The 18,806-nt window shown below is 27.1% G+C and overlaps 1 protein-coding gene across 4 annotated transcripts; it reads right to left on the bottom strand.

Annotated features, from left to right (window-relative positions):
* Positions 1 to 9,801: 9,801 nt before the first annotated feature.
* On the bottom strand, positions 9,802 to 13,376 carry LOC124921673 (ELMO domain-containing protein A-like). 4 transcript variants are annotated; one of them, XM_047462360.1, is made up of 10 exons: positions 13,136 to 13,376; positions 12,858 to 13,007; positions 12,263 to 12,372; positions 12,099 to 12,167; positions 11,750 to 11,865; positions 11,618 to 11,672; positions 10,859 to 10,979; positions 10,636 to 10,683; positions 10,324 to 10,418; positions 9,802 to 10,196 (listed from the first exon to the last, which is right to left on the bottom strand). In XM_047462360.1, exons 2-10 carry the CDS (start codon positions 12,940 to 12,942, stop codon positions 10,071 to 10,073), a joined length of 825 nt encoding a protein of 274 aa, XP_047318316.1. In that variant the 5' UTR covers positions 12,943 to 13,007; positions 13,136 to 13,376; the 3' UTR covers positions 9,802 to 10,070. The 4 variants fall into 4 exon arrangements, with proteins under 4 accessions (XP_047318316.1, XP_047318318.1, XP_047318317.1 ...); XM_047462362.1 differs by having other exon boundaries at positions 12,858 to 12,960; XM_047462361.1 differs by having other exon boundaries at positions 12,858 to 12,948.
* Positions 13,377 to 18,806: the final 5,430 nt, after the last annotated feature.

Here is an 18,806-nt window from a genome sequence, read left to right as displayed (position 1 = left end):
TTTGTTGAGAAGTTCCAGGACAAGATCTTTGAATAATTATGCCCTCTTGTTCTAAAAACTTTATGAATTTTGTGTCTTTGTATTTCATGGCATTATCAGTGCGCAAGATTTTAATTTTGGAGGAAAATTGAGTTTTAATCATATTAGCAAACCGAATATAAATTGAGGATAATTCAGACCTATTATGCATAAAATAAATCCATGTATAACGAGAAAATCGTTAATAAATATCACATAATATTTTAAACCACCCATAGTATTATGTGGTGCAGGACCCCAAATATTAGAGTGAATCATATCAAAAGGTGTTAAGGAATTAGAATCATTAGGGAAAAAAGGTAAAGTGTGTCCTTTAGAAAGCTCACAAGAAACACAATCAAAAGTTTCAGTCTTAATAGGGCCTAAAGAACCACTAGAAATTAAAGAACTCAAACGATCTTTAGAAGGGTGATCTAATCGAGAGTGCCAAATTTGAGAAGTGATATCTCCAACAAAATATTGTGATGGAAGAGATAGAGAAGTGAGTTCAAACAATCGTCCAACTATACGTCCCGTTCCAATGATTTTATTTGTTTGAGGATCTTGCACAACACAACCATTACTCGAAAAAATTATGTTAAAACCGAGATCACATAATTGTCCAATAGAAATAAGATTTAACGAAAGTTTTGGAACAAAAAATGTTTCAGGTAAGGACAATATAGAAGTTTGAGCGGTACTAATAGTTTGAACATTCAAAGTAGTATTATCAGCAGTATGAACATCATACGGAACAATAGGCTTTCTATTGGATGTGAGAAAAGATGATTCAGAAGTCATATGATTACAACATCCTGAATCAAAAAATCGTGAGGTAGACGTACATGGTGTGGTAGATAACACTGAAGAAGATAGGAATGAAGAAGATGTAGTACCATGATTTGATTGAACTTTTTGTAAGAGTGATTGAATGTCTGTAAGAGAAAAATTGGAAAAAGTGTTTTCTAATGAATTACTTGTGACAACAGCAACGGTAGAGAATGCAAGCTTTGAAGACTTATCCATTAAAATTGAATTAATGTGAACATCAATATTCAGGAAAATACACAAACATTAAACGGCTATAAAATGTAGAGCCAAAACTCTGATACCATGTTAGAATAAAGAAAAAAGATTGTATTGAATGATATATTGAATTACATAAGTTGTGTCTATTATATAGACATTACATTGAGTTTATAAGGAAACTAATATAATATAATAATGATAAAATATAATATAATATACTAATGATATTATCACAATTTATATAGTATTGTGATAATATCTTACATATATTTTATCTTATATTCTAACATTCCTTCTCAAACTTAAGATGGAAAACGCTTGAACAATTTGAGGTTGAAGACAAGATGATGAAATGTTGATGTTGTATTCTTCAAGCTTCAAAAACTCGTGTGCTCCATCAAGTTAAAGGATGGTAGTGTGTTGACAGATAAACCAACGAATAGGTAGAATCCCATGGGAATAGAATGCTGGGGTGAAACAACAACCAAATGAACTCCGAAGTTACTCGCGAGTCTCGAAATCCATCTAACGACGGGATGACAGTGTGTTGCATTAAGAAAATCAACGAAGAAGATAGAATCCCATGGGAATAGAATATTGGGGTGAAATAACACATGTAAAACTCATTCTAACGAGAGAATGAAAGTGTGTTGACTAAATAACCAATAAAGGAGCACATATGATTGGATTAACACCAAAAAAAATATGTAATTAATTACTAGAATAAAGCAACAACTGAAAACAAACTCAGAGAATATGATTGTCGAAAAAAGTAAGAACATCAACATAATTATTTAAAATAAGAAAAATATTATTAAGAGATAGTAATAATAATTAATAAATAATTATTAAAGCTCTCCATCAATGGCTAAAGTAATCATTAATGGAGACAGCAAAAGACTATCACTAAATTGACTAAGAACGATAATAAAACTCTGATACCATGTAAAAATATTAAGAGAAAGAATAAGAAAAATATAATATAATATATTATAGAATATAATAAATATAAGAAAAATATAATATAATATATTATAGAATATAATATAATATATTATATTATATTATAGAATAGAATAATCAATATATTATTATATTATATACATTAAAAGTTTTCTAAGATTCAAAATTTATTTGTGTGGATTGGAGATATTGTATTACATTAAGAAATAAGTATATTTTCAAATTACGACATATATTTGCATGTTGCAACTGAATTATATTATACTGTATTTTACTTAAATTCAGATTTCAAGTTAATTGACCCATTTTAATAATATGCAAGAAAGTTGTATTTCTCATCAATTTTGATAACATAATTAAATAAAGAAATAATTTAGCTTCACAACTAATCTACTAAGCACTCAATATAAAATAAGCTTAAAGGGATACATGTAAGAGGTGATAGATGAACCTACACCACCATTAAAACTACACAAAATATCATATTTTTATTTAGAACTTTAAAACAAACAATTGGTTATCAAAGAACAACAACTTTAAGTCTGAGCTAAACTGATCAAGAATGAGGATGACTATACTTAATCAAAATATAGTATGTAACAATACCTTTTTCTATTTAGAAATATTAAAAAAAATGATTTTCACTCCATTAAAACTTCTTTTACTTTTAATAAAATCTAATTTTAGATAAAATTATAAGTAAGAATGTCTTAGTAAAAGAATGTCTACTAAGAGAGATGTACAACATTGAAACTAACAACTTTCCTATGTTTCTATTGAACACTCAACAATGATGAAATCGAACTGAGTCAAATTAAAATGTTCTTAAATTGTTTGTCCCACTATCATTTTTAGTTTAATTATGTAAAATTGATTAAATTTGTTAAATTTATTTATATTTCATCTTTCTCTCTTTATTTCTATTTAAATTTTATATATAATGTGTTGATCGAGAGGAATGATAGGGGATGAGTACCAATATCTCTCCGATCAAATATTTGTATGATCCATGATCATACCGAACCTTATTGCTATTATTCAAGGTTTGTTTGTTCATGATTATATTACTGATTAATTGTGAAGTACACAATGAGTATTTTATTTAGAAACAAACCTTAATGGATAATGTTTTGGCTAATCATTGATATTTTGGCTTCTTTAGAGGTAATGTCATTTTCAGCTGAAAGATAATGAAATTGCACATAATATTTGGGAAATTAAACCCAACGAACTTAAGTAAGTTATATTTTATTTCTCATAATTATAATATGTTTAATTAAATCAATAACTTGTAAATTGTTTTATACTTTTGACAGTTTTGAACCTGATATTACGAGAAAGTTGAATAGAATGATAACATCTTGTTGGCATGGAGGTCTGTACATTAGTTTGAAAACAATGCCAAAAGAAGTAAAAAAAACTTATGGTGAAGTGAATTCAATATAAGTTGATTGAATTTAGGTTGCCGACATTTGTGATGTATATATATCTTAATAAAAAAATACATTTTAATTTTTCAAACAATTTAAACCCTCTTGGTAAGTTATTTTATAACCAACTTTAATTAATTTTAACAATTCAAATAATTGAATGTTAACTTCTTAAATTTTTTTCAAATATTTGTACGACATGTGAAATTCAAATACAATCAAACTCAAATGGAAGAGATTCGCAAAATATTCAAAAGAAAAGTGGACAAAAAGATAAGGAATTTCGTATGATGTGAGAAAAAACAATAGAAAGTCATGGTTCATTAATTAACCCAAATAGTTTGGAGGTAATACAAAGCATTTTTGTCGATCTCAAGTACAAAAAGAAAAGTAAGAAAGCAAAAATAAGTTGGGAAATCAATTTTGAAGCATCTATGGGCTATTCAAGAACATAATAAATGATTATAAGTCAATTAATCTATTTTTTTATCTTTAATCATTTTTTGCGAGAAATATTTGTTAGAATTTCAAGAGATTTATATTTGGTAAATTTATGGATTCTAATTAGAGTTTTTATTACATGTTTATAATAAACAGATCTGTAAAAAATGCTCAATTACTGAGAGCTATCTCCGAGAGCATTCTAGCGCTCCTAGTAAAATTATTATCACCGAGGGCTTTCTTCCGCATTCGGTGATAATTCGGTTATAACCGAGAGAATTCATTCGTCCTCAGAAATAGTTCTAATTATCGAGAGTAATTACTATTGAGCTCTTGGAAATATTCGTTTATTAATTTTACCGAGGGCTTTATGGGGTGCCTCGACAAAAATGTGCTCTCAATTGCTGAAGCTATTTTCATAGATGTCAATGATTAATCAACTGCTCTTGCTACTAATGAGTGCATTTTATCTCTTTATGTCTTATGTATAATCAATGCTCACAACTACAAATTCAAACCTTATATATAGTATTTTACTCCATCCTTATTATTCTTTATTCCCAAAAGAATCAAAAACCTTATCTCTAATACATAGAGCTAGCTGCCCATCCAGAAGTTTCCACCTTATAATAACAGCTCGACTGGGAATTCAAAAGTTGGGCACAAGGCTCCGGTTTCACCAACCGAGAAGAACCCGACACATCAGAACAAACCCACGAATCAAACTCGGTCAAAACCGAAAACGAAACACTCCACAAACATATCGAAGTAAAAGGAGATCATTCCTCAATTCCGCCTATAAAACTCCTTGCCCAACTAATTTTTTATCAACCACATTTCTCAGCATTATTATTCCATTAAACACCGGAATTGCGTTCGAAAATCAATGTCCAGATGCTTTCATTGTAATTACGAACTAGGGAATGACAGTTCCATTGTAATGTACGAATTAGTTCTTGAATCTTTTACTCTACACTTGTTGTAGAGAGAAAAACCAGAATGATTCATTATAGAAAGAAAAGAAAGAGAAGGAAAGAAATAGTTAGAGAATGGTTGTTTGTCCCACATTGAAATATTAGAGGAGAGACTGCAGAAGTTGAAGAAATAAATAGATGACGAAACTAGTGGAATGATTATACCTTTCTCGGCCTTTTGACTAAGATCACTAGATCTTTTAACAGAATGTTAGAATTAGTTCAGAATGGAAAGTTAAAATTAGTTGGATGCTTTCTCTCTATATTATTATTATTATTATTCAGAATGGCAGGTTATTATTTCAGAAAATTAGTTTAAAGCTTTCTCCGAGAGCATACTTCGAGCTCTCGGTAATAATTTAAAGTTTTTGCCGAGAGCCTTTCATTGCTCTTGGTGATAATTTATCTCCGAGAGCTCCAAATGCCCTCGCGGATATTCTTTTTTTTACCGACAACTCTATCACCGAGACACTGCGAGAGCATTTATCGCCCTCGGTGAACACTATCACCGAAGATATTTTGACCTTCTCCGAGTGTTTTTTCTCTCCTTAAAAATCAATTTTTTACTAGTGAAGTTTAAGTGTATCAATTTTTTACTAGTGAAGTTTAAGTGTATTTTGATCAAGTTGACAAAAACTTATCAAAATGACTTATATAAGATTTCATATACATGTACTCTTTATTTCACAAGGGCACAATAAATATACATTTTTGTTCTTACAATTAAAAACATAGTTTCAACTTCTATAATAAAAATCAGCAGGAACATTGTAAATATAGTTTCAACTTCTATCCTTGTTGTTTTCATGTTAGCAATTCTATATTCTTAATATTTTGTAAAAACCAGGTTTTTGGTTCGTGAACCTATAGATGAATATGTATAACATGGAACTGTATTAAACTTTTCATTGAAAATATGTTTATGGGTGTTTAAAGATCATGTTTGCAGATGACTTGAAATCACACTTGTCATATTTTGCATATACCGTAGAGATTTTATACTAACAATTAAGAATAAAATATGAATATAGTTTCATGAAGTTTGTAGATGATTACCATTATTCTTAAGCTAGATTTTTTATATTTATGGTAAATGAATTGAAATATTTTCTTTTATCTGTAATTTTTTAGGCAATGGAGCTAGGGAGATCGCCCACATTATTTGAGTCTTTTCATCGTACACATAAAAAAAATGATGGCAGTTGGAGTGTCCCATAAACAGCTGCAGTAGTGATATTAAATTATCTTTATATTCATTTTAGTGCATTAGTGTTTAACAAAAAAAATCACTTGAACTTTTAAGAATATTCCTTATATGTGATAATATTATAGTTCAAATTATGATAAACTCTTTTTAGTTATGTAAACATATGAGTTAATATTAAAGTTTACTAAGGTGTTAAATGTTTATTATTAATTTTTTGAATATATTATTGGTATGTATTTCTAAGATAATTTTACAGAGCTCAACCAAATTAATGATGGTTCTGAGAATGCAAACAAAAAAAATAGATGATGAATTGTGGGTCATAGTTGTGGGTGAGTCTAAAAAAGGGAGAATATTGGGTATGGATACGACTGCAAACTCCTATTTAAATGATCAAGAATCATGCTCGGTACAAGTTTAAAAAAAAATAAGATATTAAAGGATATAATACAAGATTTGAAAGAAGAAAAAGTCCAAGCATATGTAATAATTGCGAAATTTTTAAAAGGACAAGATAATATGCATGCCCAAATGTAAGTTAATGGCATTTTATGATGAAAGTCGAAATAATAATGAGATACAATTTCAATTTTACAAATTATTTTTAATGCAAAGATACGTGTTATAACTTTTGTGTTTTTTTATCAAAACGACTTAAGAGAAAATTAATATATGAGCTCACGAGTAACACATGTAAGAAACTTCCTAATTGTTTTTGTTTGTGATCTCTAGCAATAAAAATATAACAGAATCATTTTTCACTCACAATGTAATTGTGTATATGTTTATTAGGGGTGACAATTTAAGTAAGTTTCAGGTTGGCGGATTCGGGTTGACAGGTTAACGGGTTCAACGATTCTAACCTAAACCTGACCTGTTTAATAATTCGGGTCAAAAATCTCTAACATAAACTTGACATGTTTATTTGTGTTTGACCTGTTTGACCCGATTTATCTAACTCAACTCGAACCAAATCCTATGTAATTAATTCATCTCTCTATTTCAAATTAAAATGACATAAATACAAAATAAAAATAAAGTTAAATCACAAATTAACTAATTATACAAAAGAAAATGAGTGGGTGACTAAGAAAAAATAACACAAAACTCAATAAAAAAATCTTGTAAACGGGTTATCGGATCTACTTTGGGTCATGTCAGGTCGACCTGATTTTGACATGTTTATTAATTAGGTTCAACAAGTCGACCTAATTTTGACCCGAACAAAAAATACATGACCCTAACTTGATTTTTTCGTGTTCGGGTCGGGTCGTGTTTTCATGTCGTGTCCAAAATTACCAGCCCTAATGTTTATGCATGGAAGAAATCATATTAGCAGCGATTTGCATCTCTATTAAGTTAACGAGTGCTGATAGTTTGGTCTTTTGACATGTTTACAACTGTTTTCAGGTGTATCATATGACATTATCGTCTCTTTTGTTATTGGTGATGCAGGAAATTAGCCCCTAGTTGTTCATTCTTAGAAGATGGAAATGGGAGGGGTACTTAAAAAGGTGAATTTATATGTTTGCTAGTGAACTCCTTACCACCAATCCAATTTATGTGAGGTATATGAACTAGTAACTTAGTCATTTATTTTTCTTTTTTGTTACTGATGATTCCTGCTAACTGATTTGCTACAGTACAGTTTTGTCTTATTCTAATAGTTAGAAAATACTAAGCGATACATTTTGTTAATGTTTTATGTTAGTAACTATTGAGTGATACATTTTGTATTTTGTTTCTAAGTGAATATTATTTTTGACTTAATACTTTTAAAAATAGTTATTTATTTGTTTTAAATAATATCATTAAAATTTTAAAATATGTAATGTATTATAAGAAATAATTAGGAGAAATAAAATTTAAAATAAATATATTAATTTCTTACAAATATTTCTATGGAAAACAAGAATTTTCTGATGAATATTTCTATGAAAACATGAGAAACATTCTAATGAATATTCTTATTTCTGACAGATATTCCTAAAACATCAAAAACCTTTCGACGGATATTTTTACGAAAACATTACAAATTTTCCGACATATATTCCTACGGAAAATTTTCAATGAAATAATTCGTCAAAAATATTATCGTAAATTCCGTAACAAAAACAATGGAAAATTTCCAATGAAAATATACGTCATAAACATCGTCGAAATATTCGTCGTCAATTCCATAGTAAAAGTATCTTCTACCGACATGTTTAACCTAATTAATAATTCAAGTTTTGTATTTACTTACCCTTTCTTACTCACTTAATCATTTTTTGTATGGTTTTTTATAAATGGATTATTGATTTAGCTTTATTTTTGTTTTATATTGGTGTCATTTTAATCTGAAATAGAGAAATGTAATATTAATTATATCAGATTAAATCGTGTTGGGTTCAAATTGAGTCACATCAATGTTAGGTCGAGTTTGAGTCAAATACAAATAAATAAGTTAGGTTCAGGTTAGAGATTTTGACCCGAATTAATATAATGTCATATTCAAGTTAGTATTGCTCAACCCACTAACTTGTCAATCCGAACCTGTCAATCTGAACTCGACCTGAATTACCACCCTTAATCAGGTCCGACCCTTGATTAATCTCAGCAAGCCCTCAGGCTAGGGCAGCCCACTCCACGGGGCAACTCATTTACTAAAACTAGAAGATAGACATTTATAATATTATTATTTTAAACACATAAAAATTGAGATATTTTGTTTGATTATGGTTCAAATTTCATCCAAATTAATTTTTTTTTATCAACCTTTTAAACTAGACTTAAGGCAACAAAGAAAAATCACATTTTTCTACTTGGGACTAAGCATTCCAAAACTCGGAATTAACTCACTCCTTATTGATACAAGTTTTTGTAAGGTCATTGGTTGCACGACAGTTTATAATAAAGATGTCAACAAGTAAATGTGAGATTTATTTTAGGACTCTTAAAATAAAATAAAAACATTCTTATGCACATAATTAATGAGGACTTCTGCCATGTTTTAGATAAACGTGTGATTTGTTTAAAATTCTTTATAAGATGTACAAATATTATTATCATTTTAAATGATGGAATACTTTTTTTTAGATTAATTTTAAATATTATTTTTATATTATTTATTTATTATGAAAGATAAATCAATAATTAAATGTAAACAATTGACTCATAATATTTTTTTTATTTTTTAGAAAATTTTCAAACTCTTTTTAAAAAAGTATATATAATTTTGACACTAGTAATGCTGGAATTTTTTTTTTTCTAATATGAATTTGTTGATTTAGATGACTATTTGTACATTTAATCTATTATGACACACCAACTATATAATATGATTATCATTCGATCTCTCAAGTCACCTCGTTGAAGCTTAAAGGTATTTCACATTTTCCTTCAACTTTAATTTGGATAATAATTTGATTCTCTTATCTAGAAGATAAATGTTAAACAATAATTCCAGATGTTAATGTTGGTTCCATTCTCAATTTTAAAACAAAATCCAAGAATAAGTACATCTTTAAAAGTAATAATGTATTTTCATGTTATTGATTGGTTTATTCATTTTTCCACTTTAGAAAACATAAAAAATGGTATGATTTTTAAATTTTAAGATATTTAAATGTAGGCCAATATTGTGAATAATTTGTAAATGATTCAAATCAAATATTCTTTCCAAGTAATTATTTAACAAATTAATACATAAAATTTAAATATTGTAACTTTTTCTTGGGGCAACTAATTTTCAGTTTGATTGAATCCAGAGTTTGAACTTACCACTAGTGAAGGTAACAATATTTTTTTTACAATTTGACATGAAAGTAGATCATTAAACATCTCACTCTTACAAGGGTTCAAATTACACATCTAAGAAACACAGAGTTAGAGCATGTCAGAAGAATTACCTCTCATTTTCTCTTCTCTTGGGAGGATTCAAATTCAAATAGCCAAATCTAACAATCTTCATGGCAAAATGTAGAACAAAATATAGTAAACAGAGAAGATAGCAGCAGTTGAGAGTCACTAAATCTTACAATTAGAGGGTTGTTGTCCGACCAGAAGGCTATATGAAGGCAAATCTTCAACCCTAGTTACGTCTTCTTGCAATATCTCCCTTTCCAGTTGACGACGGGTAGCCTTCATTACCGCCTGCAAGATAATCATACAGACCTCACAAATAGGCACAAATAATTGTTGGTTTCTATGTCATATGAATAAAAGTGTTTCCAAATAGAGATTCTTTCAATGTAAAAAAACATTACAAACATGTGCATACATTAAAGTCCATATAAGAAGCACGCATTGAAAGCCATTGGTGATCCATCAGCTTGAACGTAATGGAGAACAGAAGGTCAAAGGCTGATTCATTTTCTGTGCATAAACCAGATAACATAATCAGTAAGAGCCCCCATAAAATAGTGGATTATTTGGGTTAAATTTGGTGTTTTTAGTGATGATTTGATTGGTGATGGGATGTCGACTTTTTTTTTTTTATGGAAAAAAAAAATCCAAATGAGCACACAGTAACAAACAAGCTTCAAAACCAAGAAAGATGGAGAATATTTTAACAATAGTTAGTTAGCCATACCAACAAGAAGCTTCAAGAAGGTTGCACCCACCAATGTTCGCGGTTTCACTGCAAAAAATTAACAACAATAATAATAATTAGAGAATGTAATCAACCTTCTGTTATAACTTATGAGAAAACAAATTTTAATTGTTCAATGAAACATGTACATAGAAGAAAGTAGAGAACAAAGGAAAGAATAATTTCATGAATGATGAAGAAAAACTTTTAATAACAAATAAACCTGCTTCAAGATCGAGCATCTGAATGAGCATAAAAGTGATATTTACACCAGCAACAGCAAATGGATATTCCCACAAGGCTCGATCACCTTCCCGCTTGTGAAGAAGATCCTGGAAAACTTCCTACATGAAAAATTTTACGATCTTAAAATATGATTTGAATATTGATGCTTTGATTGTTTTCCCCTCTTTTACAAGGTTATGTAAATAATACTTTTTAATTTTCATAGAGAAGTTGAGGTCATATAAGAAATAAGTGATAGAATCACATCAGAAATTGAATCATCAGAACTTTAGTCTTACAGATTCTAAAATTAGTTGTTGATTTCTCTGCAAGATCAGGATTCGGAACAGATTAAGTAACAAAAGTGCTCCCAAACATAACGAGAAATCTAACTTTGTCCATTGAACAAAAAAATCTCATATAACTTCATAGACATGCCAAATGAATCATCCCAATCTGTCTAGAAACTAACTTCATTTTTCCCCCTTCATTATGCTTTCAAGCAGAATTGTAGTGCTATAATGTATGTTTTTTTGGTTCCTTATGCTAAGAATTGCACTTAAAGATGTCTACTCTTACCCCTAAAATGCCAAATACCTAAGAATTTAACCTAAATAATCCACTTTTTAATCATAAATTATAGTTTATAATCAAGAAATGGAAAAAACCAAAGACAGATGAAGATGATTGAATTCATATAGTTCAGAGTGCCAGAAAAAGGGGAATAAAAAAAACAGCAATACAAGAAAGGGTATACCGGAAATTTTCTTGCGAAGTACAGCAAATTCTCTAGTGATATGAAACCACCACCCCTGAAAAAAAGGAGAAATAATTCACATGTTCAAACTGATCCAGTACAAAAATGGTATATAAGATGTGGCTAACTTACCTAAAGTCTGTTGATGGATCTTTTCCCTGCCAGCCCATTTCCTTCCACTGTTCAGATATCAGTCCAACTAGTTCTTCCTCTGGAAAAGAAGCTTTCCACAAAGCCTTCAAAGCATCCTGTACATCACCCGAAACAGAGTGATAACCTTACACTACCTATTTCAATTCAAAGTAACATGATAAACTGCTTTCTCCAAGAGATTGTTTGATGTAGATTTCTTTATAAACAAATCCAATTTTTGGGGTTCTTCGGGGTTATTAGGGTTAAATGAACACAAATCTTGAAAGATACAATTCCAAATTATCTCGTTTTGTTTGAAAATATAACCAGTCTTGATCATGAAAGTTACCTGGTGTTCAGACATTGAGCTATCATATGCAACATCTATTCGATTCTGTAGCCTTTGCAAGCATTCTTCCTATGAAGAGTAAAAATACACAGATATCATCTCATTTCTTTCATTTAGCCAACAACAATAGAACTGATGAACAAGCAAGTTCCCTGGAATATCACCTGTGATGGAGTCAAATCAAATGACAGGCGTACATCACTTTCTCTGCGTTGAGCACAAACACAAGAAAGGCCTTTACCAAGCCAAGCTGCAGATCCTGCTACCACCTCAGCTGAAACAGATTAGAACCATGTCAGGTGAAAATAGCGGTTTACATTTCCAATTATGATATAAGATCTAGTATATCAGCAGATCCATCTTAAACAAACAATAAAAATCCTTCAAGAACTGTTATAACCAAATAGTCGATGTCTTATCCAAAACAGAATCACTCCAATGCTGGTATGTAGCTTTACCTCAAAATCTTGAGTACATAGTAATCGCATCATCGTTAACAGAAATTCAAGGATAGATCGGAAACTACGAATATGCACTCACCACAAATATCAACGCAAGTAGGCATCAGTCTTATATCAATATGACCTAATCTCGGTCTATAGATCCGACCTTCTACAAATTAGTCCTGGGAGAAACAGAAGCAGCGAGGGAGCGAACAGGATATGGAAACATTTGAAAGGTACGGAGAGAGAAAGAGAAAGAGAGGAGTACAGATGCATATAAAATGTAGTCAAAATACTAATCGGTACTTGAACGTACCAGAAGTAGGATGAAAAGCGTTGCCTCGATCAAGACCTTGCGATAGTCTTCTCACTGCAACAAACGAACCTCCTCGATCGTCCATATCCACCTTCAAGAAAGACTAATCCTCAAAACAAATGAATTCACCATCATTTCTTCAAAAATAAACTGAAACAAGCGAACATCAACCGAATAGCGTCAAATTTGGCAAATGAAACTATAAAAACAACAGCACAAAGAAGGAAATGCATAGAAGAGCAACAAAAGTGATCAAACTGGACTAATAACTGACTTACATCTATGATACGAAGAAGATTGATGGATGATTCGTCAAGAAAACAAGAAAATAGTGAAAAAGCAATGTATTGAGCTCGTCGATCTGGAGCTATCAGTGCACAGGAAGGCACGTACGATCAATGTAATAGTTTTTCAGACTGCCGTATCACGCAAGAACGACTACATGCGCTCTCTCTTTCTCTCTCTCTCTTGCCGAGTTTTCGCTCGCTATATTTCTCGGCTGGATTTTTCCTTCTATCGCCGGGGACCTTGTTTGGAATTTACCTCCAGTTGAGAATCTAATCAATTTGACTAGAATCTGTTTTTATTTTTTGAGATTAAATTGATTTTATAGATATTGTTATTTTAATCTACGTGTCTTTAAAATAACTACGTAATTTAACAAAATAAATTTTTTTTTTCTATTAAAAATATATCCGCTGGTCTTCCAAACCAAATTTGACCTAAAAAAAATATTCAAACCAAACAACCTCTCTTAACGGCCACCATACTCATATATATATATATATATATAACAGTTAAATTTATAATTTTAAAACGATGATTGTAGAATTTTTCATTAAAAAAAAATATATTTGTAAATAGTTCATTATTAAATATTTTATTTTATTTTTTATATGTTATTTTGTATTATTTATATATATATATATAACTTTTTAATAGGTAAAAAAATTTAATAAAATGCTGGTAGTTGAGTTGCTAGTCCAAACTAATCTTCCACATAAGGAATAAGAATTTATTTATTTATGACTGGTTGGAAATTTTATAAAAATAAAATAAAAAACTTAAGATATGTTTTAATATATAATAATTATAAATAAAAAATATTTTAGTATTTTTTGAAATTAAAAAAATAGGACAGTTGTATTATTTTATAATATTTTGATTAATAAATTGAATTATGCGATTAATGAGAAATGAAGTGAAATTATGTTTAATTTATTAAATAATTCAACACTAATTTAAAAAATCTGATAATAAATTAATAAATGTTAGTATTCTCAAAATAAAATAAAACAGTTTTGGGACAGTTGTAAATACTCCATAACAACCTATTGTTACTTTATATCAATTTTGTTATTAAATTATATTAACCAATTTTATAAAGGTTGTATTACTTAATCAATATTAACTATTAATTTTTTTTTTAAATCCAACCATAATAAAAACATTATTTTTTAATCATATCATTTAATTTATTAATTAAAATATATTTATTTTTTAAAAAATATTTTATAGTTATATATTAATACATTTTTTAAAGTCTTTTATCTAAAATATAAAAATAAAAAATCTACTTATTCAAAATCATTATCAATCTAACATTATTTAAGTTGTTAAGCTGCAAATCTAAATTCTATTAAAAGCTAATGACAAATCAATTTTTCTTTTTCCTCAGTGTAATGAATTTGGGATAATATTTTTATATAAGGCCTTGTTCGGATTGGGGTTTTTGAAAAAACCTAGAGAGGGAAAAAAGTAATGATTGGTGATGATTTTGAGTAGGTGATGATTATTTTTGGTAAAAAGACTTAAAGGGTATTAATATATATGAATAAAATAAAAAATAATAATTTAAAATAGAAGGTATTTTAGTATTTTAGTTAATGAAATGAGTGATGTGATTGTTTAAAAGTGATTGATTAGAAAATTGATTTGAGATGAGTTTTCAAAAAATCCAAACCGAACAAGGCCAAGTTTTAGTATAATAAAAATAAAAATAAAAAGTAAAAAGAAGGCAATGGTGCCAACTAATCGGTAGTGGTTGACCTAACTTGAAATATTTTGGTTATTAGCTAGTCTCACATGGGATGCTTGTGGAGGTGAGAAGATAAATTTTCAATTATTTTAGACCACACATCAATCAATTTTGTACTTCATTTCAAGTTTCAAAACTATTATATATATATATTTAAAAATTCAGTTGGGGCTTAAAAGAAAGTTGTGGTAAATTAAAAAATTAAAAAAGAAATTAGGAATAAAACGAATTAATAAATATAAATTTTATTTAGTTTTAATAATTAAATAAAGATATTGAATTAAATTAAAAATAATTAAAAAATTAAATATATATATATAATGGTTTTATTTACATATAATGAATCATATAATTAATTATTTTTGCTTTGGTGTCACCTAATTTTAATTATTGGGGATAATTAATAAGAATTATACTGCATAACAACTTTATTTAGAAGGTTCTTAGGGACAGTTAAATTTGAAACTTTTAATATATAAGTTAAAACATATAAATTTATTTAATTGTTTCTAAAATAAAAAATTTCAAATAAATTAATTTTAGAAACAACTAACTTTATACATATTGATACAAATAGTTAAATCAAGAGTGAATCTAAACCATCCCTTGGATAGACACCTAACCACCTTTTAGAAATTATAAAAAATGAAAATATTTATAAAATTTAAAAAGACCTAAATCTTTTAATAACCTAACCACCTTTTAGAAATTATAAAAAATGAAAATATTTATAAATTTTGAAAATACCTAAATCTCTTTAATAATTTAGTTTACCACTTATAATATATTAACTTTTTTTTTTCTACTTTTTAACTTTATAATATTATATATCTCAATATTTTCTTAAAAAACACATAAATTATATATTGTTTTTATATATTCTACCAAAACATGTTCAAGATTTTTTTTGTTGTTGTCTCCATAGCTACAAAAATTATGAATGTTATTTAAAGTTAATTTTTTTAACTAAAATTTATTAACCGAGTAAGCTAATATAAACTTATAATTATGATCTCTCATTTTAATTTAAGTTGTATTTAGTAAAAATTAAACATAAATATTTGATCACATTATTCACATAGACATACCCTTTTCAATTAAACTATCATAATAGATTAGATTATTAATGAAAAAAAAAACTATATTTTTTAACAATGAATATTGATACATGATTTATATAAGATAAAAGTTATTTTGGGATAATTTAAACATTAAAAATTGAAATATATTAGATGAGGTTATGAATATATATCATGAACTAGCTACTGAAATATTATTATTATAAAATCCCAGTTAACCTTGATTAATGTGCCTATAATAACACCATAAAAATTATTATTTTTCAGACAAATCTTCTACACACGTTTTTGACTAACTAAGATTTTGTTTTGGATATATTTTATTTAATTATTAGCATTTAAGAATATTTAAATATTATCAAATTCCATGATGTGGAGGTTTGTTTGGTTATATGTTATTTGAATTTTGAACTACATTCAATTGTTTATATATTATAAATTTATAATTCATAATATTGGGAAAACAAGAGATTATAATGATATAGTTTATTATTCATTAATTAAGTGACCTTGTTTTGGTAATCAAAATCATAATAAATATATTTAGTTATTAAAATTGATTTATTTTAGAAAGTAAAATGTGAGTAATTTTATTTGTATTTATTAAAAAAAATTGATTGAATTAGATAAAAATAAATTTGATGTGAATAAAAATAAAATTGTAAATCATCTTATAATATTTTGTACTAAATAATAATAAATTTATTTTGACTTTTCTCAATATAAAATGTTATCCAACTAGCCTTATAATCAATTATTCAAATAAATTCAATAACTCTTTAAACATAAAATAATCTCAATATTTAAATTGAGTCAAACTTAGACATGGTTGTCATGTAATCCACTCTCATTAATTTCTTGGTCTTTTTTTTTCTTGGCCACATACAGACTTTTTTTTTTAGTTTGTTTGATTTAAAAAAATTATATTGTTTGAGCAAACAAATTAAAGAGTAAGTTATTTGGATTTTTTGTAAGATGAATTATTAAAATATAATTTTATATTAAAATTTTAAATTTAATAAAGATAAAGTAAATGTAATTTGATATTTTAATTCATTTTATTGATAGAATAATAGTGTTGTGGTATAATGTTTTTAAAAAAACAAATTGATCCTTAGTTTTAATTTGTGTGTTAGATAAAGATAAAGTCAATGTAATTTGATATTTTAATTCATTTTATTTATTGATAGAATAATAGTGTTGTGGTATAATGTTTTAAAAAAAAAACAAATTGATCCTTAGTTTTAATTTGTGTGTTAGTTTTAAAAAATATATATTATCCCATCGTTACTATTTTAACTATTAAATAACTTAATTTATTAATTAAAATATAAAAATGTTCTTATTTTATTTTATTAAATTAAATTTTTAAATGAAAAAAAATATATGAATATGTTAAATGAATATAACATAACACATTTATTCTAAAAACTCTATAAGAATTTGTAAAAACTCAACAACAAGCTTTATGATCTATACATAAACAAATTTTCAAAAAAATTATTATACTTTAATTTTTTTTAAGATTTGGACAATTTTCTTTATAAAAAGGGTTAGTCAATTGAATTGAATTTCGTCTAAAATTTATAATTATTTAGTTATTAATATATATAAATGTACCAAATGGTATGAATGAGTAAGAGAATTAAAGGGCGTGCAATGTTGTCATCATATCAATGTGCTGGCTGGCATGGGATGAACTTTTGAAACCAAATAAAGTTGTACAAAGTTAGGTGGGTATTATTATTATTCAATATATTATATACTATGAAAATTGATGTTTTCCATAAATTTATAATTGTGGTTAAATCTCACTATTATATTTATATATCTCATTCCTTTTATAAGATAAATTAACTAACTAATATACTTTGAATCAAATAAAAAATAATAAGTTTCTCTATTAGTTGAATTAACTTTTGTTATTATTATTATTATTATTATTATTATTATTATTATTATTATTATTGTTATTGGTGACAGCCATAATCATTGACAGATTGAGTTTTGTTATTTAATTTTATCGTTTTTATTCTAATTTAATAAAATATTTGTATTATCGTGTAATTTTACAAAAAGAAAAATATTCACCACTCTACTTTTTCTTGCAAAATAATAAATTCCCAAACATCAACATATATATTCCATGTAAAATTTAATAAAATTTGATTGTGACATATTTATTTCCCTACAACATTATAGTATTATTATTATTACTAATATAGGTAGATGGAGAAAAATGTTACCCATGTTGGGGACACCTCCCTTTTTTTGGTGTAGGACAGGAACAAATTGGGTTTTTTTTTTTTTTTTTTAATTTAAGGTTGATATGATCTAGGGAAATCATTAAAAATCACGCTAGAAAATAATCTATTATTTCAGGTTGATATGATCCAGAAAAAAATCATTAAAAATCACACTACAAAATATTTATTAATATGATCATATGATCTACAAGATCTCTTTGTCAAACTAAGACTAAAAAGTTACACCAGATTATTAATTAAAATATAACAAATGAAGCATAAAAAGCAGCCCATAATAATAATAATAATAATTTGATTTATAATCCATCAAAAAATCATAAACTAAACAAAAAAAAATATTCTTAAGTAATAAGTTGGATCTTGAAGTAAAGGTAAATGAGAGTAAGAATACAAAACACTATAAATCCTACAAATCAAGTTAATAAAAAAAATATAAAAAGTTCCATCTTAAATCTTGTAATGGATATGTAACTATATATATATATATATATATATATATATATATATAAAAACTAAGCCCAACTCTATTATTTATTGGGTTGGTTCATGTTAATAACTGTAAATG

The sequence above is a fragment of the Impatiens glandulifera genome, chromosome 1 (genome assembly GCF_907164915.1).
Source record: "Impatiens glandulifera chromosome 1, dImpGla2.1, whole genome shotgun sequence".
NCBI classification, from domain to species: domain Eukaryota; kingdom Viridiplantae; phylum Streptophyta; class Magnoliopsida; order Ericales; family Balsaminaceae; genus Impatiens; species Impatiens glandulifera.
The sequence above is the reverse complement of the archived record's forward strand: the minus strand, read 5'-3'. Positions and strand labels throughout refer to the sequence as shown.

Excerpts from the sequence above, each read along its gene's own strand:
- LOC124921673 (XM_047462360.1), bottom strand. The coding sequence starts at position 12,942 with ATGGACGATCGAGGAGGTTCGTTTGTTGCAGTGAGAAGACTATCGCAA. Across the intron at positions 12,168-12,262 it reads TTGATTTGACTCCATCACAG|GAAGAATGCTTGCAAAGGCT; the intron begins GTGATATTCCAG and ends TACTCTTCATAG. Across the intron at positions 11,673-11,749 it reads GATCCATCAACAGACTTTAG|GGGTGGTGGTTTCATATCAC; the intron begins GTAAGTTAGCCA and ends CCTTTTTTTCAG.